Source organism: Sporobolomyces salmoneus (genome assembly GCF_050403485.1).
Source record: "Sporobolomyces salmoneus JCM6883 DNA, S_salmoneus_JCM6883_v1_ctg45, whole genome shotgun sequence".
Lineage (NCBI taxonomy): Eukaryota > Fungi > Basidiomycota > Microbotryomycetes > Sporidiobolales > Sporidiobolaceae > Sporobolomyces > Sporobolomyces salmoneus.
This window is the reverse complement of record NW_027481118.1, coordinates 66,456-94,452: the sequence shown is the minus strand read 5'-3', so window position 1 is coordinate 94,452 and position 27,997 is coordinate 66,456. Positions and strand designations below refer to the sequence as shown.

Sequence of the window (27,997 nt, the reverse complement as noted above, 5' to 3'; positions counted from 1 at the left end):
TCAACCCCAAATCCGCTTCACCTCGGCTCGACCGATCAAGTCTGCTTGTCGTGTAGGTTCAGGCACCTTTCCATTGACTGAACAGGCTAGTGCGAGTTTGACGGAAGTCTCGAGCGAGAGTCGATGACCAGGTGAGACGAAAATCGGATTTGAAGCGTTTCGAGCTGGAGAAGCGAGGAGCGCCTGAACGAACATTCGTCATCGTGAGACTGTGTCGTTTGCACATGCACATGAAGAGGAGATCCACTCACAGCACCCCAAGAATCGAAAGCGCTAACCCTCGACTCGTTCTTTTGAGAGAGTCCAGGCAGCTTCATCCAGTCTCCCCGTCGTTCGAGCAGGGCTTGACAGGCTTTCCGCATTCCCTTCTGCGACGTCATAAAGTCTCGAGGATAAGGAAGCGCCGTATCGAGGGAAGCGTCGTCGGCAAAGGCATCAGAAGAATGAATCGGATGATAATCTTTCGCTGTAAACGCAAGCCCCTCAGTTCGAGGTATCGTTTCGAAGAAGGTTAGTAGCTCACCGACACCAACCGTAGGTAATCCAGTATTGACCCCTACAACTACCGCGCTACCAGCTTGCCTCGGATGCCAGCGTCCGTTTCCGTCGACGAACAAAACTTGAGGTTGTTCGTGATCCGACTCTTCCAGTTCACGCAAGAGGGAAACGTAGTGATCACTTTCGCGAAACGAGAGGAACGAATGAACATATGGGGTCGATTTGAGCGAGATTTGGCGTGAAATCGACTTGACGACCTGTAGCGAAGACGGACGGCGATCAGCACAACGCAGAAAGGAGCAAGAGAGACTGTTGAGCGTACCTTAAGATCAGGGAACGACAGTACAGCCAGTACGGCAACCCCTTCCTCGCCAATCGAGTCGCGAAACGAGATATCGAAACCAGCGACTCTGTCGAGACCTGAGAAGCTCAAGGCGGCAGGATTCTCGCGGTAGACTATCGTCGAACTTCCTTTTGGGGTTCTGACGAGTTCTGAAAGCGCGCAGGAGACCTGGAACGGCAGAGCTTCGGCTTGAAAGATCGCTATTGATGAGAGTCCTTTCTGATCCCTGTAGGACGTTGTGAGCTAATCCACTCGCTCAGAGGGTTTGTAAGTGCTTACTCTATCCACTGAGCGACGAGTTCGGCATGAGGGTCGGGTAAGGTCATAGAGAAGTGAGACGGAGAAAGTTGAGCCAAAGTTGAACGAATCTCTCGGCCTTGACTAGGAGGTTGGGGATCTCGAGCAAGTACGGATAGCGTTACGAGCACGCATAGAAACATGAAGAGTTGAAGAGAACCGGTGTGAAGAAGTACGAATGCAAAACTATAGGAATTCCACTACGGAAACAAGCGATTGGGAACCCTGTCTATACATCAGGAGCGAGATGACCACCAGTAGCCTTTGATACATTGTAACAAGCAGAAATGAGGGATACATGCGAGAAAGCCTGTAAGAGAAGCAATCGCACTGACTCAGTCTCCCGCGAAAGAAGAGACTGAAAGAGCGCAGAACTTACTTGAGGGAAATTTCCTAGAGGTTCTCCACCCTTTGAAATCTCTTCAGACAACAAGTTGACGTGATTCATGTAGCCAATGAAATCTTCGCTGCAGACAGGGAAAGGTTCGAGTCAGTCGAGAGAGAGAGATTCGATACGAGATTCAAACTCACAGAATCATGACCGCTTTCGAGAGAAGCGATCGGTCGAATTCTCCGGCCCTCGCCAATGCTTCGACTAGCCAGAGCGAGCACATCGAGAAAGCTCCTTCCTCTGTAGGCATCGTTGCGTCAGTGGTATGTTCGAGTTCGAGAAGCAGCCTGAAGACTCACCTCCTCCTCCGGTTCCATCGTCAACTTTCTCCGTGTCGTAGCGATAGACGAGGTTGTTCTCGACTAGAGAGTCACGATAGAGGTGTGTCAGCGGGAGATCTCGACGCGCGATAGAAAGAACTCGTGCTCACAAAGTCCTCCACGGTCTCGAGGTCGCATAATCGCTTTGATCGTCGACATCATACGAGGGTCGGCCGCGTGGGTGAAGAAGGTCAAAGGCATAATCAAGACCGCCGCATCGAGGACGTCGTTGTTTTCGTAAGATTGAGAGAAGAAACCGAGTTCTTTGTTGCTATTCGACGAAACGTTGAGAGTCAGCGGAACGTTCGAGTCAAGACAGAGTTATTGGGTTGACTCACTATCCCTTCGTTTGAATCTCGTCGTAGAGAGCGTCGCGATTCGCCAACCACTTCGCACGGTTCGGGCAAGGGAGAGAACGTTTGTCGGCAAGACGAAGACCTCGATCGATAGCGACCCACAACATGACCTATACAGAGACGATTGTGAAGTCAGTACATCGCAATTTAGATGGAAGAGGGGTGAAAGAAGCTTACTTTCGAGTACAAAAAGTTTTGCTTTTCACCTCTGACCTCCCAAATCGAAAGATCCGGTTCTTGCCAGATCTCGCAGACGTAGTCGACGATGTCTCGAACGAGTACCCAGTTGTCGTAAGAGAGAGGCCTAGACAAACGTTGACTCATGTACTGTTCCGGGTTGAAAATGTGGAAATTTCAGCTTTGTTCTCGTTCACGACGAAAGAAGCTGAACCGGAAAGACAACGTACGATTGCATCGATGATTTCTCCGTAGATGTCTAGTTGTAAGTGATCCGCTGCTCCGTTTCCTATACGGACGGGCTTAGATCCTTTGTGGCCATCCAAGTGGTCGAGGGTGATCTCAGGGATGTCCTTGCCTCCGTGAATGGTGTACATGATCTGGAGGGAACCGTCGGCGTTTCGGTTCCGAAGTATGCCAGATAGCCAATCGACATATGCGTCTGCTTCTTCTTTGAGCCCTACACGCAACAAAGCGTACACCGTGAACGCCGAGTCACGTAACCAAGCGTAGCGATAATCCCAATTGCGACCCCCATCTAGATCTTCGGGTAAGGAGAACGTAGGCGCGGCGACGATAGCTCCGGTTGGTGCGAAAGTCAAAAGCTGTAAATTTCGATCATATCAGCTCGAGTGGGCCTCCCCAGAGCAGGACATGGACATACCTTGAGAGCTAGAGCTGAACGCTGAACGATTTCCCTCCACCTTCCTTGGTAAGTGCATTGAGTGAGGAACGACAACCAGAATTTCATCGTTTCTTTGTGAAGTTGTTCGAAGAGGGCGGCGCTGAAGGCAGGATCGGAAGAAGAGGTAGCTTGATTTACACCTGCGTCGTTGGAGTGATCGGGGACGCCTGTTGAGCAAACACCGAGAGGAAAAGAGAAAAAAGGTGAGGTCTTGCGGGACAGCGACTGGAGCGAGGCAGCTGCTTACAATCGACTTCGGCACCAGTTCCAGACGTTTCAGGCTTAGGAGGTTCTCGGAGGGCAAAATGAATCGACTGTCCTTCTTCGAGAGTGACTTTGAGCGAAACCCCTAAACCTTTGTGGCCGCGTTCCGACAAGTCGAGGTAATCGACTTCGACGCTCGGGTGAGCTTGACCGTGGAGAGGGTGATCTCCTTCGTCGGTGATCCAGCGAAGGTCGAGGTTGACGTGGTCGGGACAGTCGAAAGTCGCGGTGTTGTTCTCGTGATCAATTTTCGTTTCATGTTCCGATCTCGCATAGTTGAACGCGGGGCAACATTCCTGTATCGCATAAGCATAAGATATGGTCAGTCCGCTGAAGCGAGCAGGAAGAGACGAGAGGAAAGGAAACCGCACAATTTCGTACGTGATTGTACCTCGAATCGTCGTGACGGAACGACAGAGCCAAGGGAGGAAGGTTTTGTCTCGCTTGTCAGCAGGAAGAGGCATCCAATCTGAAGGTACGGGAGATATCAGCCCGTCTGGTCGAAAGAGAGTATCGAAGAGAGACTCACCATCGATTTGTCCGACACCTTGCTCGCTCAACAGTTTCGTCGTCAATATGTTCGTGCTCGGGATGTATTGCTGTTTGCTCGAAGTTTTATTCGTCGTACGAATCGAGAAATGACCTCCATGGTTCTTGTCTAAGATTCTCGCGAAAACCGAGGGAGAGTCGAAGTGAGGGAGACACAAGTGGGCGATAGTTCCCGAGATCGAGACGAGTGCAGCTGTGCGCATGTTTCCGATCAAGCCATGATCCTCGAGGTTCGTGTATCCAGTCGGATAAGCATCTCCGCTGATCAGAGACCGAACGAGAAAGAAGAGAGTCAGTTCCGACGAGTGGGGGAAGAGGCAGAAGGAAACGGGAAGAGGGCTTACCCGCTACGATTAGGTTTGATAGTCATCCTGTTGACTGCTGTGGAAGCCGGACGAGATCGATAGAAGTGGAGGAGAGGAAGCGAAGAGATTCTTCCGACTTGACCTCATCATCGCAACTTTCACTTCGGCTTCTTCCCTATACATTTGCGAAGATCCATTGGACACTTCTCAGCTATCAGCGAGTCCCCTTCGATAAGCCGGCCTTCGTCTCATACCCGCTCTTTTCCTCTTCATCTCTAATTCCTCGCCATGCCTTCAATCACAACCCGAACCTACGCTTCTCGAGCTGCAGCACATCCTATACCGGTAGCAAAACAGCTCCTCGAATGTATGGACCGCAAGCAGACGAACTTGTGTGTTTCGGTCGACGTTACCAAAAAAGCCGATTTGCTGAGGATTGCCAACGCTTCGGGACCTTACTGTTGCTGTATCAAGGTGAGTCGAAACTGTTTGTAGATGTCGTCCGTTAAGCGGGAAGCTGACTGGCGATCGAGGTAGACGCACATCGATATCGTTGAAGATTTCGATCAGGATCTGGTTCAACAACTTCAAGCTATCGCAGAGAAGCACGACTTTGTCATCTGGGAAGATCGCAAGTTTGCTGACATTGGTGAGCTTAGCTACTTTCACTCTCTCGGATGCGTCCTTGACGAGTCTCCTTCGCAATCTCGCAGGAAACACTGTTCGACTTCAATACTCTTCGGGTATCTACAAGATCGCCCAATGGTCTCACTTGACGAACGCTCATCTCATCCCCGGAGACGGTATTCTCACCGGTCTCGCCTCCGTCGGTGAACCTCTCGGTCGTGGTCTACTCCTTCTCGCGGAAATGTCGGCAGCCGGAAACCTCGCTACGGGAGAATACACGGCGAAGAACGTCGCGGCGGCAAGGAGGTACCCGAAGTTCGTCATGGGATTCGTCGCGATGAAGCGAGTCGACGAGTTGGAGGCGACTTCAGGAGGAGTCGCTCCGGGAGAAGGGGAGGATTTCGTTATCATGACTCCGGGAGTTGGATTGGATTCGAAGGGAGATGGTATGGGTCAGCAGTACAGGACACCAGACGAAGTTATCAGAGAGAGCGGATGCGATGTGATCATTGTTGGGCGAGGGATTTACGGAGGTGGATCGGGGAGGCCGGACGAGGAGATCGTAGAGCAGTGCAAGAGGTATCGGGAAGCTGGATGGACCGCTTACGAACAACGATTGAAGCAATAGAAAACATCGCTGTGCGATATTTACCTCGGGACACAATTCGCCCTCGTTTGGGAGGCAGGAGAGCTTGGAGGACTCGTTTGTGGTTTCCCACTGCACTCCTTCTCTCGGAGTCTTACTCACTGGGATAAGGAGTTTCGTTTGAGACTCTAGATGGTGAAAGTCTCGTCTCCTCGCAACACAGGTGCGAAACTCTTTTCATCTCCCGGCACGCTCACGGTTTTCACTTCTACGTGACATCGTGACATAGCTTTGAAGAGTACAACTCCCATTTCGACTACCGCATCACAGTCCCACTCGAACGTCAACGAGGTTCTCGTGCAGAAACTCGCGAAGCGACGAGGTTCAATGCAGAGATCACGCGAATCGTCTCAGTCCCGCAAAGAAGAATAAGATCACTCGGCCCAGTGCACAGACGTGTCGAGCACCGTGAACTCGTCAAATGCGACAATTGCTTCGGCGGTGAGGAAGGAGAAAGAACAGACCACTTTCGTTCGTTCGTCGGAGGTTTCTCTCCTTCTGCTTCGGTTCGCAGTAGATCCTGAGCTTGGCTTGGGGTACGTACTCCCTTGTCGACCTTGTGAAACGGCTGACGAGCGGACAAAGCTGATTGTCGCAGATCGCGACCGTCGACGACCACGAGGGCGATTCCATTCAAGCTCAACGAAGAAGGAAATGGAGGTTTGCGAGTGATGTAAGGGGTCAATTTCAAAGAAGAACGAACCTCCAACCTCCACCTTCCGCTCCACTTTGAGAACTCGATCGCCGTCGATTCCGATTCTCTCTTCTCTTTCCTCTCAACTTCACTCGCACAACATGTCTACCGAAAGTCAAAACAACAAATTCGAAGGATGGGCCGCTCAAGGCAAAGACTCGATAAAGGGAAAGATGGAGTGGATCGATTACACCGACAAGGTGAAGCCTTTCTGCGACGATGATGTCGAGATCAAGATCCTTTACGTTGGTATTTGTGCCTCTGATCTTCACACCATGTCCGGAGGTGAGTACAGTTCCCAGTTCTCTTATCGTTTTGGAGGTTTGCGGCCGAAAGTGACGAAATCGAGCGTTGTGAGACTGGAATCGATGCTGACGCCTTCGTTCGATCATTCGTCGGTGTCTCTAGGTTGGGGAGATGTCCCTTACCCCCAGGTAAGTGCTATCTGAGCTTTGTTCGACGATTTGACGGAATTCCCGAAAATTGACTTTTTCGATTCCCTCCTTCCGCTTCCACCCCCTCTGCTGCCCCGTGCTGCTCCTTCTTACGATTCAAGGTGGTCGGGCACGAAATTTGCGGGTACGCTGTACGAGTTGGTTCAAAGGTTACGCACGTCAAGGTTGGAGATCTCGTAGGAGTTGGAGCCCAAAATGACTCGTGCTTGAAGTGCGACGAGTGCAAGGCGGATCTTGAGCCTCACTGTGCTGAAGGACAAGTCGGTACCTACGCTGGAACCTGTAAGAACCTCCCCAAGCATCGCCTTTTACGCGAAATTGCTGAATTCAGTTTTAATTCTGTCAGACTCCCGTCAACCCGAAGCGAAAGGATCTCGTTCGTTCGGAGGTTACGCTAACTACCACCGTGCTCCTGCTCACTTCGTCGTTCCTATCCCCAAGGAGTTGGACCCTGCTTCGGCTGCTCCTTTGATGTGTGAGCTTGGTCACAATTCTCCGAGTCTTTTGATGTTCGACTGACTCGATTACTACTTCTAGGCGGAGGAGTTACTGTGTACAACCCTCTCAAGAAGTACGGAGCTGGTACGGAAGCCAAGGACGTCGGAATCGTCGGAATCGGGTAAATCTTCGTTTTCTTTTCAGCTCTCCAAGTTGAGCGAGCTGACCTCGTCTTGTCGTGCTTGAAGGGGTTTGGGACACTTTGGTCTCCTCTTCGCCAAAGCTCTCGGTGCCAATGTCACTGCTATCTCGCACTCCGAGTCGAAGAAGGAGGACGCGAAGAAGATGGGAGCCGACCGCTTCATCGCCACTCACTCTGCATCCGACGATGACTTTGCCCCCTACAAACGCTCTCTCGACTTGATCATCTGCACTACCAACGATGCTGAGATGCCGGTGAGTCGTCAACCCGTTCGCATTCTGCCTCTCTTCGCGCACCCGCTGACACCGTCTTTGCCCAACACGCACCATAGATCCTCGGCTACTTGAGTCTTTTGCGTCCGGGAGGAAAAGCCATCCTTGTTGGCGCACCCGAAAAGCCTTTGCCCGAACTTCCCGCCTTCCCTTTCATACTCAACAATGTCTTCCTTGGAGGATCTGCGATTGGAAGTCCGAAAGTTATCCAGGAGATGTTGGAATTCGCAGCGGAAAAGAAAGTTCAGCCTTGGATCGTCAAGCGCCCTCTCAAGGACGCGAACCAAGCCGTCGTCGACATGCATGCGTCGAAGGCTCGTTACCGGTTGAGTTTTCTCCTGCTCTTCATCTCTGCTGAACTTTCACTGACTCCTGAGACATCTCACGTGTCGCAGCTACGTCCTCATCAACGAGGAGAACGGTGGAAAGTTCTAAGCTCGAAAGTCGTTTGTTCATAAAGAGCTCCGTTAGTTTCAAGACAGTCAATACGAGTTTACAAGTTGTCTCAGTCGTTCACAGACCCCCTGAGAGTGTTGTAATGAAGCGAGAGACCGCGCTGACACCTTATGTACTACGTGGAGCGCTCGCATGCGAGGAAGGCAGAGTAAAAGTTCTTCGTAACCCTTGTTACCTCAGCATTGCGGTTTAGCACGTAGCCCCGGCTCAGTCCTGCTCGATCTGAGCACCCAGTGCGACGTTGAACAGACCCGAGCGATTGTCGCTTCGAGTTAGCTTCTGCGAAGCTGAGCACTGTCCATCTTTGTTGGTCGAGGGTCGCCCCGTCGTAGCAATGGCTCACCGCCTCGATTGTCGCGATATGACGCGAGATACATACTATGTTGCGATGGTTCACAACCGAGGGGGACGGCGGAGTGCAAGAAGCGAATCGATATCAGTCACGTGACTCTGACTATTCTCCAAATCCTTGCGACAAAACAAAGGGCACTTCCTCTCGGATCTCTCGCTAGAAGTTAGTCAATTCTGAGGGGCTTGCAGACGAGACTACCGAGCGGAAAGTCGAGAAACTCGAGTCCTTTTGTCTTCATCTCCATCTTCCTCTCATTTCGCGCCAGCGCATTCCCAGCACGCTGTTGCTCTATGGCAACACTAGAGCGTAGCTATCAGCTCGAACAGGACGCACCTCGAACCAGCTTCAACCCTTCCGCCATCCCTTCGACCCCTCAATTCTCCTTCCCTTCCCCCGATACTACATCAAGGACCTCGAACGCCGTCAGAGATGAGACAGACCTCATAGAACTCGGGGAAGAGCGACTCTTCAGCGGTAGCAGGAACTCAGCGAGAAGAGATGGGGAAAGTCGAGTGATGGGAACGAGCGGTCAACGGGTCAATGGGCTAGGCGAGAACGTGTATGGACAGGCGCAGAAGGCAGGTCATACAATCCAGCTCACTGTAGACTTGAGAACTGACTTCCCCTCGCGCAGGATGAGCTACTGGGATCTTTGGGAGAAGCGAGACAGGCCTTCGTGCTCGCCCTCGACAGTCTACTACCGCCGTACTTGACACAGTCACCTCAAATGGGCTCCTCCACCGACCCTGAAGCCGAAGCGGCGAGCCCCTCCGTCGTTCCTTTCACGAATCCTTTCGTCGACCCTTCCGCGATTCTCGCTCCCTTCCGACGACATTCTCTCGCAGTCGGTTCAAGTTCGGCTACGATACCTCGACAAGCGTCTCCCAATCCAGCTCTTCGCCAATCCTCAGATTCCCTCCTCTCGCACCTTGTTCAATCCCTTCGACAACGAACGTCCTCTCTTCCGACCTCTCAGATGTGTTCCCTCGAAGGCAGATCCCCTCTCGTTCGACGAGAATCTACTTCCTACATCTCGCCAGACCAACCCCTGCTCGATGAACTCCATACCCAAATCGAATTGTGCGCGCAAGATCTCTCGCCAACCGACGCAGAACTCGCTCGATCCCTCGGATCTCTCCTCATCTGTATCGATCAACTCGCGAGCATCTCTGTCGCCCTGAACGGTCTATCTGGCCTAGAAGATGGATCGGAACATCGAGCAGTAGGGGCGGCTAGAGAGGTGGAACAAGCGCAGAGGGATCTACTTTGGGGAAGGGTTGATGATTTGTCAGAAAGGGTTAGGGAATTGACTCGACAGCGGGCGGAAACTGCTCGACTGGAGGAGGAGGAAGAGGTACACGTACCGCCTCAAACACGAGCGGCGAGGGCGAGTCTCGACACTTTCCATTGGTCGCCAAAGACGAGAGACGACGCCTGGGACGCGGCGTCACTATCGAGTCTCCCATCCTACAACCAAGAGCACGACCTTTCCTCCCCAAACCTCCCTCCCGGATACTTCCACGAGCACCAGTTACTCGACGAGAAAGCGGATCGAGACTGGGATATCAAGGCTCCTCTCTCCCCACGTTCATCTTCTCAGCAACAAGTTGGAGCTTCAACCTCTTCGACTCATGATCAACCGACTCGACGAGTTCGCAAAGTTTCGTCGATGCAAAGTGAAAAGATGCAGAAAGATCTCGATTCCGTCTCTCAAGCAATCGAACGACTGTACGTCGTCTCGCCTCAACTTGCGAATCAACGAGTCGAACCGGATCGAAGAGTGCTTCGCGAACGACAACTCGCGAAACTCGGGAACGCAATCGAACGACTCTCGCAAGGCCGACTCGACGATCAAAGGGCCGCCTCACTCCCGTCTACGTTCCACGAACCGGAGACTCAGGCCGAGAGGAGTAGGAGGGAACGAGAAGCGGTCGACAAGTTGATCGAACGAATCGATAAAGCTGCTTCGCGAACTCTGGCTGATCAGCGAGTCGAGCTCAAGTACGTGAAGCGTCTCTCATCACAGCCTTTGATGAGTACTCGCTAAACGATCCACTATATTGACAGCGGGAAACGTCGAGCCGTCATCACCGAGTCTGAACCTCCGAAATCTGTGAGACTTCTGCAACTCTCACGCTTCCTCACTCCACATACTGACTCTCAATCACCCCCTATAGCTCACCGCTCTCTCAGATCCCCGAGAAGCGAAACGACGAGAGTTCATTCTCGAACACACTGGAAAAGGTCGTCTCGCTGGTCAAGATGCTATCCTTCATTCGTCCGGCCACGCCGAACCTTTCCCTGGACCTCCTCCCGAATTGAGCGAATCGATCACGGTTTCGGAGTTCTTCTCAGAGGAGAGACCTCAACCTCGGTCGGCAGGCGATTCGACCTCTTCGAACGGCGGCTCTTCACTGAGGAAGAAAGGCTCGACGAAGAATCTGTTCCAACCTCAGAAATCCGGGACGGAGGAAGCGACAGTCGGACGCAAGGGGTCGTTGAGAATCGGGATGTTGAAAGGGTTCGGATCAAGGAGAGGATCAGCCGTTGATATGAGGGTGGAAACGGGAACTTCTCGATCACCAACAACTACGGAGCCTCGTGAGAGTGAGTGCGGCTCACTGTTGTCTCTCTCGCGCATCTCGACTGACTGAATCTCTCGCAAACAGTTCTCGCGATCCCTCAATTCGATTGGGTTACGGAAGAATCTCGAAACCTCGGTACTCTCATCGTTACGTTCTGGCCGAGGGACGGATTCGACAGGTCGCCGAAAGACGACATCGAGATCATCTCAGTCGAAACAGACTCGATCGTCGTCGCTCCTGCTCGAGGAGGACCTGCCTCTCGCCTCTCGCTCCCTTCTCGAGTTATCCCTCAAGAAACGATCGTTACCTCGTCTGGAGTCTATCACGAAGTCAAACTCGTCACGATTCCTCCTTCACCTACGAAATCTCGTGCCGACCTCGAAGTACACGTCCCGCTTTCGACAACCGAACTTCGTCAGTCGATGCCAGTCTCGTTCGCCTGTTCAAACTGTCAAGCCGAACTCGTCGACTCGTCACAAATCACTCGGTACAATGCTCTGCCGAGCGAGCATTGGGCAGAGTTACTCGACGCTTGGATGTGTCACCCCGATCAGACTCTCTCGCAAGATCTCGTCTCGAAAGGAAAAGGGATCAAGCCGCGGATCGACGAAGGACTCGTCGGAACTTCTTACGTACTATTCCCTCGCACCTTGACGAAGAACTGGAGAACGCCAGAGAAAGCTCAAGTGAGTCTCGGGGCCCGTTCATTTTTCTCCTCCTCTCCCCCCTACTCGGATTGCAAAGAAAGTAGAGCTCCCCTTCCGTCATGATTCACTCGCTGGATGCCTCTCATTTGGAGGAACCGCGCAGAGTCAAGAGGATACCTCCTAGGGACGCTCGACTGATACAAGAATCCAAGATTGAACTTTTCGAATTCTCTCTTCACAAGGGAATTCTCGCTACTCCTAAACAACCTTCTAGCTTTGAGCATTCGCTTCGAAGGCTACACTGGAGAGCACATTGCTGACACTTGTTTCGAAACCCCCCTTTTCACAGCCGACAAGATCTCCTAGCGATGACAACCTGTTTCCGGCTCGATGCAACTGCTGTTCAGCTCTTGTCGGGTACCACGTCGAACCTCTCTCTCCCTTCGAAGCAGACGCGACTTCGTTCCGACTCCTGAAATACGCCGCATATCCTCTCCTGCGAACGTCTTCAACCTCAACCGATGCTTTCCCCGAATACAATCTCTCGTGTCACCTCACGGCTGAACTCCTCGAAACTGGTCAAGCCCACGCTTGTCATCGATTCGTACTTGAAGATGCTGAAGAAGAGAAACCTAGGCTACTCGTTCGTCCCCATTCCTCTCTTGGAACTTGTTCCTTACAAGCTGACACCTCTCTCTATCGCTCGCAGCTTTGGTTCTTCAACCCAGCCATTCGCGTTTCTTTCTCGACATCCTCGTCTCTCGCGAGCTATCTCGGGCCTACAAGCTCGACCAAATCACCTCGAAGCACGAGCTCGAACTCGCCTCCTTCCGGTAGCTCTGATCTCGTTAGTCGATCGATGAATGCCGTCAAAGTCTTCTACTCTGTCGTCTCATCAACCGACGATCCTCACTAGTGCGTCTCCCGCTGTTACCGCTCGAACACCTCACCCTGACTGACTCAAGATCTCTCTCGCAGTCATGACTTTATCGAGAACAAGACGGAAACGGTCTCCTACCCTCTCGCGATCGTCGAACAACTGTCGAAACTCCTCGAAGCGAGTTCTCTCGTCTATCCTCCCGCGAAACGTCGATTCGGAACTTTCGAAACTGGTTTCCTCGAACGCATCTAGACTTCCTCTATCTCGTCTTCTCTCCTTTTTCCGGTTCTTCTGGTGGGTTGTACCTCCTCGTCGTCGTTTTTGTCTCAGTCAGTCAGTCATTCTTTCTCGCTTGTTGTGAAACTCTGATTTCTCCTTTGTCTCTCTCGAATTCGCAACGCAGTCTCTCTTGAGGTTTCACTATCGGCCAGTATGTGAGTGACAATGGACTAACAAAGTGTTACAGATTAAGTAAGGAACAAATTCATATCGAGAAATCCAAGAAATCAAACTACAACAAACTCTTCCCTCTCCTCCTTCTTCGTCTCGTCCTCGTTTTTCTTCCCCGACTCGAGTTCTGCCGCTTCCAACTTCTCAACTTCCGCTCCAAGCTTTTCCGCTCGCTTCAAGACTTGTTCAATGAGTTCAGACATGGGAGAGTCGTCGGTCGAAATGGTGAGGGTTGAGGACGTGGTCGAAGAGCCGGAATCAGAGGGAGGAGAAGAGGTCGAATGTACAGGAGGTACGGCGAGAGAGGAAAGAGCTTCTTTGGTGAGTTGACGAGAAGGGGATTCAATTTGATCCGAAGGAAGGAGAGGTTCAAGAGTGTCGAGCTCGGTGTCGGTATCGTCGGTAGGTTTTAGTTGAGGAGAAGAGGGCGTGGAGTGAGGAGCTGAAAGAATGGAAATCCGGGTCAGTTTCAGACGGAAGGAGAGGACTAGGCAGCGCGGTTCAACTCACCTTGATCAACAACTTCGATTTCGATTTCTTTCGACTCTTCAGCTTCTTTCACTTCCTCCTTCTTCTCCTCTTTGTCGGCTTTCAACTGAACCTCCCAAGCTCGTTGCCTCATTCCATCCAATCTCTCCAACTCTTTCTCGACCGATCGTACCAAAGCTTTCCTTTCCCTCTTGACTTGACGATCTCCTCCCGATTCAACCGCATCGATCTTGCTCAACAAGTTGACGAGGAAATCTTCGTACGAAAGGAAGGAAGCGTTGGCGCTGCCGTACTCGAGGGGAGGGGTACCGCTGGACGACGAAGGGACTTGTCGTTGGAAGACGAAGGAGGTCGGTTTCTCGAAAGAACATTGACGATCGGTGAAGGTCGAGGAGAGGGAAGAGAGCTTTGAGAGAGCGTTGCGACGTGCGAGGTGTCGACGGAAATGGCGTTGAACGGTGGTTGCAGCTTCGTCGGTTGAGGAAGAAGAGGAGGAAGTAGAGGAGGAAGAGGAAGAGGGAGCCTCGGTAGTCGTGTTCTTCGGGATATCGACGGCGGGAGAAGGAGAAGGCTCAGCCGTGGGAGTCGGCGAGGGTTGTTGAGCTTGAGGAGGAGGAACAGGTTTGGAAGATTCAGTTTGAGGCGCATCGAAGAATAATCGCAGGAGATCGGGACCGGCAGTTTGCGACGAGTAGTCTTGGACTGGCTTCGACGACTCGGCTTGTTGAGGTGGAGCAAGGAGATGTCGGAACAAGTCAGGAAGATCGATTTGTCGAGTTTGAGTTTGAGCCTCCTCGATCCTTCTCCTCCTTTCCGCCTCTTCCCTGATTTTCCTCCTCCTAGCGATCTCTGCCTCCCTTGCCCTCATCGCGTCGACATACTCTCTTTTGATCCTTTCCTCCTCCCTCGCTTTCCTAATCATTTCCTCGCGATATCTCAAAGCTTGTTCGAGTTCCCTCCTCTCTCTCTCCTCCCTGATCGCCTCTTCGATCGCGGCTTGACGTTCGAGTTGTCGTTGTCGAGCGAGGTAGGCGCCCGCTTCGGCTTCTCGACGTTCTTGTTGTTTGCGAGCGAGGAGAGCTTGTTCGAGTTGAGATCGTCGAAGGTCGTAGGAATCGTAGGAGCGAGGAAGGTATGATGGAGATGTCGAGAAGGGAGAGTAAGAATCGTAATCGTAGTTGGGGAAGAAGGGAGAAGGAACAGTGTTGAGGTGGAACATTGTGAAGTGTGTTTCGAGCGTGTGACTGTGTGAAAAAGTGATGTGAAGTGAAGTGAAGAAGAGAGAGGAGAATGAAGAGGAAGAGAGAGCTTTTATAGGGGAAGGGTTGGTCAGCCGAGTGCGAAAGATTGTTCGAGCACCGTCCACAATTTTCGAGAACTTTCCACGGGATCGAACTTTCTCGAAGGAATTCTCTTCGTCAGCTCTTCCTCCCGCGAGCTCGGCTTTGGCTCCATTGGCCGCGAAAGCTTTACATCCTTCGATTCCTGTAGAGTCTTGAATGCTAGAGCTGACGAGGCTGACTCAAGCGAAGGTAAGGTGCGTACTGTGGCAAAACCCAATCTAAGTCCGAACAAGCCGCTCTCCTACGGAGCTACTTGCCGCGATCACATACCGATACATAGTGCGCTCACGATTTGACCTCACTGAGACCAAGACAGTGTGAATGCGAATGATCTTTGCGCAAAAATAAGATTAAAACTCCAAGATACCTCGTCCTGACGCCTCCCCGACGGCAAGCTGCCCTACGTCTCACAAGCCATGCTATATATCCGACCGTGTATCACCCCTGCCGCCTCGATTGTCGCTCCGTCCTATCGTCTCCTCCTCCTTTCCCCCAAGCTCAATTCCCTCTCCCTCTTCATCCTCTCCCCAATCGACAGTTCCCCTTCCCCTCCCTGTCCCTCTCCAGCACCCGCACTCTCACCTGTCGAACTCCTAACATGTCGGATCCATCTCGCGCATTTCGTTCGGATCGATTCAGATTCTCCTGGGATTTCTTGTTCCGAAGAACTACGTTTCCTCTTTTTGTTATTATTCGAGACCGGAAGGATCTTCACCTTCGCCGAGTAAGCGTCGGAAGATGGTGGTGAGATTGGGAGGACTGCTTCGTGCGGGATGGATTTGAGGGAGAGAGCCGCTTTTCGACGTTGGAGAAGAGCTGAGGTCGTATCGAGGTTAATATTCCTCGAGAGGGGCACTCTCGAAGTCGTCGTGTTTGCGTTTGAAGAGGGAGACGTTTGGGGAGTAGGAGGAACTGGGGCGACGGTGCGGGAGCGGAAAGGGGCAGGAGGAGTCGAGTTCGTGGGAAGTAGAGAGAGGGAACGAAGCGAAGGAAGCGAGAGTCGACGTTTCGGAGTCTGGGTGGATGAAGTAGTGCGAGTACGAGAAGGAGACGCGGAGGAGAGGTTCGAATGAGGGAAGAGGGAAGGTTTCCTCGAAGGGGACGATTCGAGATGAGGAGGAGGAATGAGAGTGAGAGATGGGAGTTGATGCTACGTAGAAACGCATTCGTCAGCAACGAGCTCAAAAAGATAGTGTGCGAGGAGACTCACTTGACGGAAGTGTTCCTTTTGAGCTCGAGGGATAATCACCGCGATTCTTCTCTTCACTTTTTGATCCCCTTCGACTTTCTCAATCTCAACATGATACTTTTCTCCCCTGGGATCTTCCATGACTGACTGTTGTGCCCCATTCGCCAAGTGAAGCTTTCTGAGTTGTTCAGCGCATTGTCGTGCGAGGGCGAGATGAGCTCGACGTTCCGCTTCGGAATAGATTCGACGGGTCGAGCTGACCGTCGTCGTAGTAATAGTTGTCGTCGTCGTCACCGTTGACATCGGGTCGGGAAGCGGAAGTCCGATGAACGGAGGAGAAGGGGAAGGAGTCGGAAGAGGAGATTGAGCAACTACGGATGAGAGAAGTCAGTCTGTTGTCGAGGTCAAGACAGAGAGGAGAGAGACTGACGAGGTTCCTTTTTGAGTACAGCTAACATGACGAGAAAGATGAAAGGACGAGAGTCGATGAAGGATTGCGAGAACAAGAGGAAGCAGTGAAGGAGGAACGAGCACAAAGTCGAATTGTGTTGTTGCGGAAAAGAACAAGGTCGAGACGTCGGTTCCTCTTATGGACGGTATGGGAAAAGAAAGGGCAAGAAGAAGCAGGGAGCAGGAGGTAGCGGCGTTGTCAAAAGAACAAGCGGAATCCAGAAAGAAAAAAACGTGTAAACTTTCGATCATTCCGTCGCGCGCGAAGGCAGATAAGCACTGAAGTTGGTCGCTAGTTCTGAGTATAGTCTTTTCTCTGGATAGCAGTCCCTGGCTGCGTGACTGATAGCCCAGGATTTCAAAACTGGTCCGACTTTTGGACAAACAAGGGGAGAAAACAAAGACAAGGAATGTGGGATTTGTTTTTCGCGACGGAACAAAGGGCCTTTTCTCGTGTAGCTATCCCGAGCACAGAGCGATGAGAATAGTGTGTATGAACGACGGGCAGTGAATGGTAGAAGAGAGAGAGAGCTCGCTGAAGAACTTCATCTCTAAACGATTCAAACGACATCATGAGTACACGGCACGAGATCGCGGTAGTGACGGGAGACAAAGTCAGCATCGTAAGTCTGCACTACCCTTACTCATTTGACCCCCCGGAAAGAAGGAGTCGAAGAAGGAGACTTTTTGCTGAACAATTCTTCATCAACTTCGGCTCACTGGAACAGCTACCGGGAGCTACTGAAGGATTGAATCAGGCTACTTATTGCATCTTGGAAGAGGACCATACGATTGGAAACTTGCTCAGATGGATGTTGATGAAGAAGTCGGTCTCCTCTCTCTTCTCCCTGTTCTCTTTGTCGTTGCTGACTGATTGTGATCGTCATTACAGCCCTGCGGTAGAGTTTTGTGGATACAGGTGAGTCGGAAAGTATGCGAAGTTGGAGCTTGAAGTCTGATTACGCGACATTTTCGTTTCACAGCGCACCGCATCCTTCAGAAGCCAAGATTCACATTCGTATCCAGATGTATGGTAAGCGAAGGTCTCTCTTAGTTCGTGACGATCTGTCTTCAGTTGAAGCTGACCGTGAGAGCCTTCCGTTCGCTCAATTTTCGTTTTCTAGATGGAAAATCTTCGCTCGACGCCCTGAACGAAGCTCTCGACAACATCGAACAAATGACGGAAACGATCCTGGAACAATACACTGCATCCCTCGCCGCTGGAGACTTCGCCCGAGTCGAAGAACCTTCATACGATTTCGAAGCGGTCAACGAACGATTATGGGCTGAGAAGGAGAGTCAGGGGAAAGGAAGTTGGGAGGAATGGAAAGAGGCACAGAAGAAGAAGGAGGAAGAGGAAGCGGCGGCAGAACAACCGAAACTGAAGGGTGCGAAAGCTGTCAAATCGGGTCGATAGTCTCGTTTTTCTTTCTTGGTGTTCGTCGTTTTTCTTTCGCTAGAGCAGCATCGTTTGTATCTTCATACTGTATAATTACGACTTCGCAAATCGTCTCCTACTCTCCTCAGATCCTGGAGCAGAGAGTTGATTGTACAATCGATTTGTATTGAGATCCAAATCGAAAGCTAAGCTCGAGAGCGGAGAGCTTGATCTTTGACACACTCAATCTCATCGCAAACATGATTCCCACAGCACCAAGACAAGTGAGCTCACTCTATGACTCTCTAGAAACCTCTTAAATGTACTGACCACGCCTCTCATTGCTCAGGGAGGAGGAGCTCATTTCCCTTACCCCAAGGTTCGTACATCTCTCTCCCTCCCCCCTACCTCCGAGGACCTCCCGCGAGCAGCCTGAATCAAGCAGTATTTCCCTCTTCTCGCATGTAGGAAGTCTGGTCTCCGGCCGGAGGATGGTGGACTCGACCTTCAAACTGGAAATCTTCGACCGGTTTCGTCTTCATGGGAATCGGATTAGCTACGTACGGGATCTGGTCTTATTCTGCTCAGAGAGAGGTACGTTTCCCCGACTCTACATCAGCGCCCGAGGTCGAGAAGCCGAGATGAGGATGGCTGCGTCTCGAGAGCTCCTCCCTCCACCTCACTAGCGTCCGAAAGGAGCTGATATGTTGTGGGCGAACGTGAACAGTGGAGACACACGGAACCTACCCGACCTATTCCCTCACAAATGGTGCGTTCACCCTTTCTTCCTCTTTAACTCGCTCTCGACCGCTGATTCTTATCTCGTCAATCGTGCAGTGGGCTAAGCAATTCAAGACGGGAGAACTCGGAGTCAAAGATGAGAGTCAATACAAAGGAGAACCCGTAGCTCACCACTAGAAAAAATGCGAGTAGTTCTCGTCCGGTCCTCAATCTTCTCTCTTTCTTTTGTTGCAAGTGCCCCTGTGTTTATAACGTTCTCTCACCTACTGCTGAAGCAAGAGAGACGGACGAGTGCCGTAGAGACAGGGAGCAGGCGATTCGATTTCCAAAAGACACAAAACAACAAAAAAGAAGAGAGAATTGAGTTTTTTCAATCGAGCAAAAAAGGGAAGAGAATATCCTAGAAAAGATGGAATGAACGCGAGCTATGTGGATGCAAACATGAAAACGAATGCCAGGACAGAAATGAGAAAAAATCAAATCAAACTATTCAAGAGAAAGGTAGAGGATGAAGAGGCATGACCGAAGCCGAAGGAGGAGGACTAGGTTGATACAACTGAGTCAAATCACCACCTCCTTGACTAGTACCAGCCATCGTCGTCATCGGGAGAGAAGTCTCGATATCAGGAGCCGAAGATGAAGTCGTCGCATCTCGAGTTCCGGAAGATTCTTGTCCGTTCGCTCCTCCTCCTCCACCTCCATGTTGAGACGGAGAGGTGTTCGATCCTCCAGAGAGATCGTCATCCATTGTCGAAGGTCCGAAATTGAGAGCTTGAGTCGCCAACAATTCCAACATTCTACGATGATCGTCGTTTTCCGAACTGACGACTCCTGAAGTAGCGCCTCCTCCCGATCCTTGAGGTTGTCCTCCGTTGCTAGATCCACCAACTTGAATATCGTCTTGATCCAAGCGAGTAGGGGAAGGTAAGTTGAAGGGGTTGTAGGAAGAATTCGAAGTCGAAGCCAAAGGAACGTGAGAATACGCGAGAGGGTGAGGGTTCGAATAGGCCGAATCGGAAGTGTACGAATAAGGGCTCTGATAGGTACTCGGAGCGAGACCTCCCGAGAGGGTACTGTTGAACGCGGCGGCACCGGGGAGGGGAGGAAGAGGGAGAGCAGGTAGATCGGGGAAGGGCATACTCGTCGAGATTCCGGGAATTCCTCCACCGTATGATTGATCGTACGAGAAGATAGGTTGTTGGAACGCGTGTTGACCTCCATGAGGACCGTGGTGGAGAGAAGGGAGAGAGCCATTCGAGGAAGAGCCGGAAGGTCGAGATCGTTTTTGACTCTTTTGGGGTGCGATTCCTCCGTTCGCTTCGATTCGTCGTTTGGTCATTCGAGCTTCTCCGATACCCCGATCAACAACTCGAGGAGGTCGATGATGTCCGTGAGACTTGAAGTACAGACCTGCGACAGAAAGAGTCAGCTCTCGTTTCGCAAAAGCTGGGAAAAGAGAAGAGTAACTCACAACAAGCGTTACACTCGTAAGCGCCTTGAGCGTTCCTCCTCCACAACGGAGACTTGTCGGTTTGACAATTCGCGCAGATCATCGCGTCCGAAGGATTTTGCCAACCTCGAGGGTATCTTCTTCTCTTCCTCTTCGAAGGTTGCAAAAAGTCGGGTTCGCCCGCAGAGAGGTCTCCTTGCTGAGGCGAGTCGAGAGACATGTCTTGTTGTCCGAAACTGCTGTTGCTGTCGTGAGTCGTGAGAGCCGGTAAGAACGATTGATTCGTTGTTGCCGAACGAGGAGTCGTCGTCGCTTCGTGAGGTTGCATGTAATCGAAGAGTCCTGCACCGTGCGCTCCTCCTCCGATCGCTCCATTCGATACTGGAGTTGAAGGGTATGCAGAAGCTCCTCCTCCTCCTCCTCCGGTACGTTGAGCTTCGAGGTGACGAGCGAAACTTGGGAGAAGGGGAAGTCCGCCGTAAGGAGCGGGAGCTGGAGCTGGAGCTGTCGGAGTCGATGGCAACGGTTCGAGCAAGTTCGATTCGTTGGCCTTCGAGGTCGAGTTCGAGGAGGTTGAAGCTCTTGTCGCTCGAGGTCGACTTGCGCTTCCGCTTCCACTCGCGACAGGTTGAGATGGAGACGTCGAGGAGCTCACTCCATTCGGAACCGCCGCCGAGTGATAACCGTGAGGAACCGACGAGGGAGGTCCAGTGGCAGCGTCGTACCATTTCGGAGGACCACTTCGACGAGACGAACGACGTTTCGAGGCGGCGCTCTCATCCGTCGTTTCCTCCTGAGTCTCTTCGCCCTCGGGTTGCTCGGGTTCTGCCGCGGGTAGTTGCGAAGTAGCTCGAACGGGAGACTTGGCTTTCGACGCGGAAGAGTTGTTGAGTTGAGGAAGAGGGGGAAGGAGAAGAGCGGCCTCGACTTCGTGATCCGAATCGTCAGCGTTCTCTTCGACTTGCTCTGGCTCTTGAGCTTGGTGAGAGGACTCGTCGAGAGCTGGGTCGATTGCCATGTCTTGATCTTGATCCTGAGGGAGAGAACCATTCGCTCCTTTCGCAGAACGATCAGCGGCGGCGATTGCAGCAGCGACGGCTGAGAGAGCGTCCATAGGTTCGTCGGTAGCAGAGACAGTCGAGAAATCGGGTTGAGCGGGAGGTTGTTCTCCTTGAGCGCCTCCAGAAGTTGACGGTTCGGGTTCTCCGTTCTCGACCACGGGTTCATTCGCATCAACCGCGACTTCGTTATTGTCCACTGGATCTTGAACAGTTTCGTCGTGAGAAGGACCTGGCATCGTGGAAGTCGGAAGAGGAGGAGGAGTAGGAAGAACGGGGAGGGCCTCGGGAACGAGAAGAGGAAGAGCGGGTAAAGTGTTCGAGCTCGAGGTTGCCGGTAGTCCAGGGAGAGGAGGTAGAGCTTGAGTCGATGCCGTAGCGACGATGAGGGGAGAATCCGATAGGAGGTTATCGGAAGGAACGAAAGAACCAGTTCGACGTTTCTTGAGTTGTTTCGGAGTGTTGACGATCAAAGTCGGAGGAGCTTTCGGTCGACGAACCCTCTTACCGGAGACGATGAGATCTGCGTCCGAGTTGATCAAGTGTCGAGGTGCATAGTCATCATCGTCGTCCTCTTGTTCACCTTCCCCTTGTTCTCCTCGTTCCCCTTCTTCTTCCAATTTCATCTCTTCGATCGAAGCACCCGGTAAAGCTGGTAGTTCGATCGCTTGTTGTCCTCCAATGAGCGGTAGGACGATACCTCCTCCTGAGCTAGAAGCTCCAACGGGAGGAGGCGACCAACGAGCGGGAGATGCGTAAATCGAAGTCGAGCGGCGTTTCGAGTTCCTCGAGGGGAAGAAAGCAGGATCGATAGGAGATCCCGCAACCGAAGGGGAGTAGTCCGCGCCCTCTAACATCGGAGCTTGAGCTTGAGCGATCGAATCTTCGAGAACAGCTACGAGCGGAAGAAAGAGGTCAGCCGACGGAACAACGCCGATGAGGGAGAGGGGTGAAGAGCGCTCACCGGTGAGAAGACTAGGTCGGTATCTATCGACGACGGGAGGAGGAGTAGGAGGTCTCGGGACAAGAACGGGTTCGATGACCGCGTCGAGTCGTTTCGCTTGACGAAGTCGTAGAGGTTGATCAGGAGGTTTAGGTCCTTTGTAATCTCGAGCGTAGAGTTGTAGAGCAGTCTATCGCGCGACGAGGATTTGTAAATCAGAGTGATTGAGGAAAAGGGAGAGAAAAGAGGTGGGACAAACAATTTTTCCCGCTTGACACCTCGATCCGAGATCCCAAGTTTTACGCTCGGGAATGTTCCAAGGGTGATCGTTACACCAAACCCCCGGTGTGAGAACACCTATCGAGCGTGCGCGGGAGAGAAGTCAGTTGGGTCGGGAGTCGAAGTGGGGAAAAGAGAGAGGGAGAGGAGGGAAGAAAGAAAGAAGTTGGAACGAACCTTCGGCGTCCTTGAACTTGACCGTGATGATGTCCTTCAACTTCTTCTTGTTGCTGACGACCGGGACTTGAACCTCGAAAGCGAACTTGAAGTTCTTCGCGTAGGCGCAAGCGACATGAAACTTTTTGTTACATTCTTGACACTGAATCGTCACGCCGACTCCTCGTTGGTGACAGATGCAACATTTCTGGTTGAGAAGCAAGACGGCGTCAGTATCGAGGAAGAGCCGGGCGTTTAGTGGAGAAGACTCACCTCTCTCGCACGTTGCATCGAGAGATTCGCGAACGCTTCGACCGTTTTGAACAGTGAAGGCTCGGAGAAACGAAGTTCAGGGTGCCAGATCGAGCAGAGGAGATGTACGAAGCTGCGAAGCGACGGGTTTCTCGTATCAGCAAACGCGCAGGTTGCACGGATTCGGGAACTTTCTCGCTCACTTGTTCGATTCGGTAGGTTTGAGCGCATCGAGAGCGTTCAAGGGATAGATAGTCTCGTCGTCGGGAGGAGGAGGAGGGCAGAGAACGCATTGAGGGTGCTGCTCGGCGAGTAGAGGGTGAGCCAAGGGGGAATACATCGCGAGAAGGGGAAGAAAAGCTTACGAGCTGAAGTCGAGTGTGTGTCTTCTCCCGTTCGCACAACTCGCAGAACCATTTCTTCAGTGGAGTACCTTCAGGGATACCGTAACAAGCTGAATCGAGCGAACGAGACGCTTGGTGAGTGAAATCGTTCGAGAAGAAAGGGAGAAAAAAGAAAAACTCACAAGCATGTCCCGAGAAAGTACACTTGATGCAGTGATATAGAGCAGTTTTCGGTTCGTAACGTTTGCAAAGTACGCAAGGTTTCTTCGGGACGATAGGTGGACGAATGATCTTAGGCGCAGGAGTTTTTTCTTTCTCTTTCTGCTCGCGACGACCAAAAGTGTCAGTGGCTGCGAGAAAGAGAGCACTAGTCATACGTACAGGATCCTTGAGACCAGCTTTGATAGCAACCGAGTGATCTTCCTCGTCGCCAAACATGATCGGAGCTTTCTTTTGTCGCTGCGATCTTTCCGCTCGCTCCGAAATTCGTTCCTTCTCGACGACTGGTTCGACGGATGGTCGTTGCTGCTGTTTCGAAACCTTCTCCGCCTTCTCCTTCGTTGCCTTGGGAGCTTTCTCGACTTTCTCAGCCTTTTCAGGTTTCTCAACGATCGGTCGAAGTTCTTCGGCGAGAGGAGGATATTGAGCTCCATCTGTTTTCGATTCGCGGCGAGAAGATCAGCACGACGTCATCAACAGAGATACGACACGAGAAAGGACTGACAGTGTCTCCAACGGAATCCGCAAGGTTCACACATGACGAGCGGCACCGGTTTGATCTCGAGTTCGCAGATGTTCTCCGGACAGAAGTACCACTTGTCTGATTCCGTCTCTTCGCAAATCGCACAGAATCGGTTCCTTCGTTGAGTATTGCTGGTAGGTTGACCGCACACTGAACCGTGATCGTCATCTTCTTGATCGTCTTCGTCAGCTTTGAGTTTCGCTCGAGTCGCTTTCTTGTGAGTTGGTCGTCGAGCTCGAGAGGCGACTGCGGTACGTTCTTCAGGTTGTTGTAGTTCGTCTTCTTGAAGGTTGTGACTGAGAACGAAAGAAGGAAAGCACGAGTTAGCGCCTCGACTACTAACGACCGAGAGAGAGGACAACTCACCCAATCGAGATGTAGTACTTCTTGACAACGTCCGACATCTTTTTCGTCTTGATGTGTTTCGCAATCTCTGCGATATCGTTGTGATATTGAGCCGCTCCATCACTCAATTGTTTCCTCTCGGCTTCGTTCCAGATTGCGTGACCGAGAGTCGCGAGAGGGACTTTACGTAGAGCGGCGATCGTAGCTGGGATGTCTCCGTTGTTTTCGGCGAGGAGTTTCACGGCTCGATTGAGGACATCGACTCCGGCTGAGGAGTAGGAACGAAGCTTCTTGACGTCGTTGAACAAGATCTCGACTATCACCGACGAGTCAGATCTGAGAGAGAAGTTCAGAGCGTACAGAAGAAAGACTCACAAACTTCGTCGTCGATTTTCCCTTCAGGTCGATAGATGATCGTAAGAGCTTCATCTTCACCTCGAGGGACGATATCTAAAGCGGCGGCATGTCGAGTGAGCACGAGTTACGATTCGCCCAGAATAGTCTCCGAGAGAAACTCACCACTCTTCTTCGGTTTAGGTTCCTTTTCCTTCTCTTTCCCCTTCTCCTTCTCCTTTTCCTTTTCCCCTCCGGCTCCACTTTTATCTTTCTCCTCGATCCAATCCGTCTCGAGGTCCTTGTCCCTCGATCCGTTCGGCGCGACTGAAGGCGTAGAAGCTCGGCTTTTCTTCGGTTGGTAGTAGTTTCGGGGGCCGGGAGGAGCGATTTCGGAATTCGTTGTCGGATCCCATTCGGGAACGGTGCATTGGAACTTGTTCCCGAGTCGAGTCGAGGCGCGGGGATAGAGGGAATCGTGAGGGTCTAACAAGTCACGAGAGAGTCAGTGCGAAACTGCGAGAAAAAGAGGAGAATGAGATTCACCGAGTACTCCATAGGCGTTGACGTGCATGCCTGTGAGGGCGTTCCGTCAGCTCACATACTCACATGATGATAGAGCGGAGGAGAAACCCACCGAAATATCGAAACGGCCAACCATGAGTCGTTTTCCAATCGTGAGGATCAGGGTTTCCGAGCAATCGAGCTATTCCCACAAGAGTCAATACCCTCTCTGTCCAAAGGAGGGCGTTCTCTACTCACCTTGTTTACCTTTCCCCTTTCCTTTCCCCATCGTCGTCGGAGTCGAAGCACTCGAAACCGATCCATTCTCGCCGATGTTCACCAACGACGATTCTTTCGACGAACCATACTGCGCCATCGTGATACTCCTCGCCCCTTCCGCTGCCTTCCTCATCGGTGGTGCGATTCCAGCTTTCCCCGCCGCTTTACCCTTTCCGTTCAAACTGTCTTCGAGTTCTTCCTCGTGAGCTTTCGTACAAGGCGCACAGGACCAGGCGTATCCTGCTTTTGGCTTGGCTGGGAGTGGAGGATCGAGACAGGTTAAATGGAAGACTTTTTGACAACGGAGACAGGTGACGGATTCGGGTCTAAATTCGCAAGAAAGAGCGAGTTAGTGAGGGAAAAACAGGGAGGAAGAGGGAACGTACGAAGCGGCCCATTTCGAGCAAGCGTGACAACCTCTTTGAGCGTCACAGAGTTGATTCCCGGTGTTCACTTCGCACAGAACGAATTCGAAGTTCGAGAGGAGATGATCTAAAACTTCTTGAGGAGCGTTCTTGACTCGAACAGTTGGTAACGCATCGAAGTAACGATGAAGGTATCGATCGTAGAGCTACTCGACGGACACATCAACATCAGTCGTTCGAGCGGAGAGGAGGGAAGGAAACTCACTTGACACCAGTAAAAAGTATCAGTTTGTCTCTTCCACGCTTCCAAATCCTCTACATGTTCCTTATGCATAACCCTACAGATCCCTCTGATATAACTCGCAGGTACCGTATCACTATGCATCGTCGCAACGATCAAACGGTGGTCGGCAACGTAACGATTCGTGATATCCCTCGTTCGGAAATAATAAGCGACTCGAACTCGTAAATCCGTTTGTTCGTTCGCCGTACGAGGCGTACTAGTAGTCGTTGTTGCTGTTACCGTCGATTTCGAGACTTGGGTCGAAGAGGTTGAGGGGTCGGGAGAGGGAGCGCGACCAATCGAAGAAGTTTCAGAGGAATGGTCGTCTTCAGTCGAGAGGGTCATTGGCAGAGAGAGGGACGCTAGACTCGCTGGAAGCGAATCAGGGATCTCTTTCGCGAGAGTGGGAGGAGGGGGAGGAGGAGGAGGATCAGGAGCGGTGAGAGAGGCGGAAGGTTTGAGGCCTTGAGGATTCGTCGGTTGCAAGACTTCCAGTACCCTCGCGATCAAATATGGTTCTCCATCTCGATCTTGCCAAGGAGGGGACACGAATACGTGATCTGTCCCGAGAAGAGAGGCGAGGGGAGATGAGATGGGATGATCAACGAGAGAGGACGAGAGAAGGGTCTGGGAGACTCACCGTTCGGTCGTAAAGGTTTACCATTGAACACGAGGGGTCCAGACGGCTGCACGGCCTTGGCAGAACGCCGTGGCATGAGGTCCGGAGAGGGATTTCGAACGAGGGGCGAAGTCGAAGTTTGAGAGGACTGGGAGCGCGATGAAAGGTTACAGAGGTCGGAGGATGATCTTGAAAGGTTCAGGGAGGTATTGCAATTAGCGAGCTGGTCTCTGGAGGAGGGTGAGGGGGAGATATGGGAGATTTGAGGGAGAGGAGTTGTTCGCCGTAGAAAATCCGCATTATCTCCCCTCGACACCTAGCAAACTGTCGTTCTGACGCTATGTAGGGTCGTTTGGATAGCTTGTCGATCTCTCCACGAAGCGCAAACAAGCAAAACGCGCCTCGAATACTGTCTCTTGTTTCTCTCGCACTTTTGGAGACGCTAAAGAGGGTTAATCACGTCTCGATCGCTTCGTTGCTGAGTGGAATACGTTGCATAAATTACGGTAAGGAGCCCTACGAAGAGAGAACGTCGTTACCTATAGCTGTTCGTCCTCTGGCAAAAAGAAGGGAGGAGCAGGGAAAGGTTGGCTTTCTCCGCCTCTGAGCCGATGTAATGATGGAATTCCGCCTCTATACCCTTCAGCTGACTTTTCCAATCAACCTGCTACCGTGTTTTCACTGCCTGAGAGAGGATTGTTGAGCGGGCTGAGAGCAGGGAATTCGTAATGGGCTTGTGACATCTCCTGGTGCGTGGACTTGAGGTGGGATATGTTAAATGAGCTGTACTGGGCGATTGACCGGCTCACTTGATGCCCAGAGGAAGGTGGTGAGGTGATCAGGGAGAATTCCCGATTTGGTGAGATGAAAACGAGTCGAGTGAAACGCTGTACGGCGATGTGTTTGGGTGGTTTTGAGCCGGTAGAAGGGTACAGTAGCTTGATCGGCATTGGCCGGACTAGTTATCGATCGAAAAGTTTGAGTTGCGGATGGAAGAGAGAGATCGTTCTTCGAGCAAGGTTGACCTCTATCATCATCGACCAAATCTCGCCTTCCGACAGTCCAGCACTTTCGACCTCGAATGTCACGCTCACGATCTCCTTCGCGGACAAGAGCGTCCTCAGATCCACTCGTGCCGCTAGCGGTTGAATTGAAGAAGTCCGAGTACTTCCTCGGGACATCTCTGTTGATTCTAGTGGTGTTGCTATGGGTATCTGTGAGTACCAATTCGCAAATGAAGCTACAGCCGTAGCTCGGGAGCTGATGCGAAGTTGAACGACTTCTAGTCTTCGTTTCTCATGTCAGGCAAGTAGACCTCTCTCTGCCAACGAGTCTATAGTCAGAGACATACACAGTAGTAGCAGAACGTCGAAGGAAGCCATGGGAGACGAAAGGGAAAGAGGGATTCGAGCGAAACAAAATGGGAAAGATCGAGTCGGACGACAGACAGCGAGCGTCGATCGGCTCATGGACGGCACATTGAGACTAAAAAAGACGAACAGGATAGAGCGGAACAGAGTGGGCACGAGAAAAGCAAGTGTTGCGAGTTTTGGGAGAAAATGAAAA

General features: G+C 51.9%; 10 protein-coding genes across 10 annotated transcripts; 5 read left to right on the top strand and 5 right to left on the bottom strand.

Annotated features, from left to right (window-relative positions):
• Positions 1-1,167, bottom strand: JCM6883_000330 (endonuclease V; the record flags this gene model as incomplete). The annotated part of the gene is made up of 5 exons (XM_076633843.1): positions 1-183; positions 252-466; positions 524-755; positions 821-1,067; positions 1,121-1,167. The coding sequence occupies 5 exons, from the start codon at positions 1,165-1,167 to the stop codon at positions 1-3; spliced, it is 924 nt and encodes a 307-aa protein (XP_076486199.1).
• Positions 1,168-1,367: 200 nt separating this feature from the next.
• Positions 1,368-4,250, bottom strand: JCM6883_000329 (glycoside hydrolase family 15 protein; the record flags this gene model as incomplete). The annotated part of the gene is made up of 13 exons (XM_076633842.1): positions 1,368-1,448; positions 1,518-1,605; positions 1,670-1,769; positions 1,829-1,891; positions 1,960-2,120; positions 2,188-2,315; positions 2,383-2,532; positions 2,613-2,987; positions 3,047-3,234; positions 3,315-3,627; positions 3,703-3,800; positions 3,861-4,141; positions 4,225-4,250. The coding sequence occupies 13 exons, from the start codon at positions 4,248-4,250 to the stop codon at positions 1,368-1,370; spliced, it is 2,052 nt and encodes a 683-aa protein (XP_076486198.1).
• Positions 4,251-4,473: 223 nt separating this feature from the next.
• On the top strand, positions 4,474-5,440 carry URA3 (orotidine-5'-phosphate decarboxylase; the record flags this gene model as incomplete). Its single annotated transcript, XM_076633841.1, has 3 exons — positions 4,474-4,659; positions 4,723-4,834; positions 4,899-5,440. 3 exons carry the CDS (start codon positions 4,474-4,476, stop codon positions 5,438-5,440), a joined length of 840 nt encoding a protein of 279 aa, XP_076486197.1.
• An 813-nt stretch (positions 5,441-6,253) lies between these two features.
• JCM6883_000327 (NAD(P)-dependent alcohol dehydrogenase) lies at positions 6,254-7,954 on the top strand (the record flags this gene model as incomplete). Its single annotated transcript, XM_076633840.1, has 8 exons — positions 6,254-6,437; positions 6,561-6,586; positions 6,709-6,889; positions 6,954-7,082; positions 7,145-7,226; positions 7,294-7,501; positions 7,579-7,844; positions 7,915-7,954. 8 exons carry the CDS (start codon positions 6,254-6,256, stop codon positions 7,952-7,954), a joined length of 1,116 nt encoding a protein of 371 aa, XP_076486196.1.
• A 663-nt stretch (positions 7,955-8,617) lies between these two features.
• IPA1 (putative polyadenylation protein) lies at positions 8,618-12,691 on the top strand (the record flags this gene model as incomplete). Its single annotated transcript, XM_076633839.1, has 8 exons — positions 8,618-8,863; positions 8,962-10,328; positions 10,395-10,440; positions 10,505-10,934; positions 10,997-11,598; positions 11,909-12,202; positions 12,269-12,474; positions 12,538-12,691. The coding sequence occupies 8 exons, from the start codon at positions 8,618-8,620 to the stop codon at positions 12,689-12,691; spliced, it is 3,345 nt and encodes a 1,114-aa protein (XP_076486195.1).
• A 254-nt stretch (positions 12,692-12,945) lies between these two features.
• On the bottom strand, positions 12,946-14,597 carry JCM6883_000325 (BAG family molecular chaperone regulator; the record flags this gene model as incomplete). Its single annotated transcript, XM_076633838.1, has 2 exons — positions 12,946-13,331; positions 13,400-14,597. 2 exons carry the CDS (start codon positions 14,595-14,597, stop codon positions 12,946-12,948), a joined length of 1,584 nt encoding a protein of 527 aa, XP_076486194.1.
• A 593-nt stretch (positions 14,598-15,190) lies between these two features.
• JCM6883_000324 (uncharacterized protein) lies at positions 15,191-16,368 on the bottom strand (the record flags this gene model as incomplete). The annotated part of the gene is made up of 3 exons (XM_076633837.1): positions 15,191-15,871; positions 15,932-16,281; positions 16,341-16,368. The coding sequence occupies 3 exons, from the start codon at positions 16,366-16,368 to the stop codon at positions 15,191-15,193; spliced, it is 1,059 nt and encodes a 352-aa protein (XP_076486193.1).
• A 564-nt stretch (positions 16,369-16,932) lies between these two features.
• Positions 16,933-17,777, top strand: RPC19 (DNA-directed RNA polymerase core subunit RPC19; the record flags this gene model as incomplete). Its single annotated transcript, XM_076633836.1, has 5 exons — positions 16,933-16,983; positions 17,089-17,186; positions 17,253-17,279; positions 17,344-17,393; positions 17,485-17,777. 5 exons carry the CDS (start codon positions 16,933-16,935, stop codon positions 17,775-17,777), a joined length of 519 nt encoding a protein of 172 aa, XP_076486192.1.
• Positions 17,778-17,998: 221 nt separating this feature from the next.
• Positions 17,999-18,656, top strand: JCM6883_000322 (uncharacterized protein; the record flags this gene model as incomplete). Its single annotated transcript, XM_076633835.1, has 5 exons — positions 17,999-18,022; positions 18,088-18,117; positions 18,207-18,332; positions 18,466-18,507; positions 18,576-18,656. 5 exons carry the CDS (start codon positions 17,999-18,001, stop codon positions 18,654-18,656), a joined length of 303 nt encoding a protein of 100 aa, XP_076486191.1.
• A 313-nt stretch (positions 18,657-18,969) lies between these two features.
• JCM6883_000321 (uncharacterized protein) lies at positions 18,970-26,528 on the bottom strand (the record flags this gene model as incomplete). The annotated part of the gene is made up of 20 exons (XM_076633834.1): positions 18,970-19,889; positions 19,951-21,882; positions 21,952-22,120; positions 22,190-22,287; positions 22,387-22,573; positions 22,639-22,750; positions 22,821-22,918; positions 22,983-23,071; positions 23,144-23,282; positions 23,343-23,614; positions 23,686-23,999; positions 24,070-24,364; positions 24,424-24,498; positions 24,568-24,867; positions 24,928-24,957; positions 25,019-25,087; positions 25,144-25,490; positions 25,551-25,735; positions 25,795-26,372; positions 26,453-26,528. The coding sequence occupies 20 exons, from the start codon at positions 26,526-26,528 to the stop codon at positions 18,970-18,972; spliced, it is 6,285 nt and encodes a 2,094-aa protein (XP_076486190.1).
• Between the last annotated feature and the right edge of the window lie 1,469 nt (positions 26,529-27,997).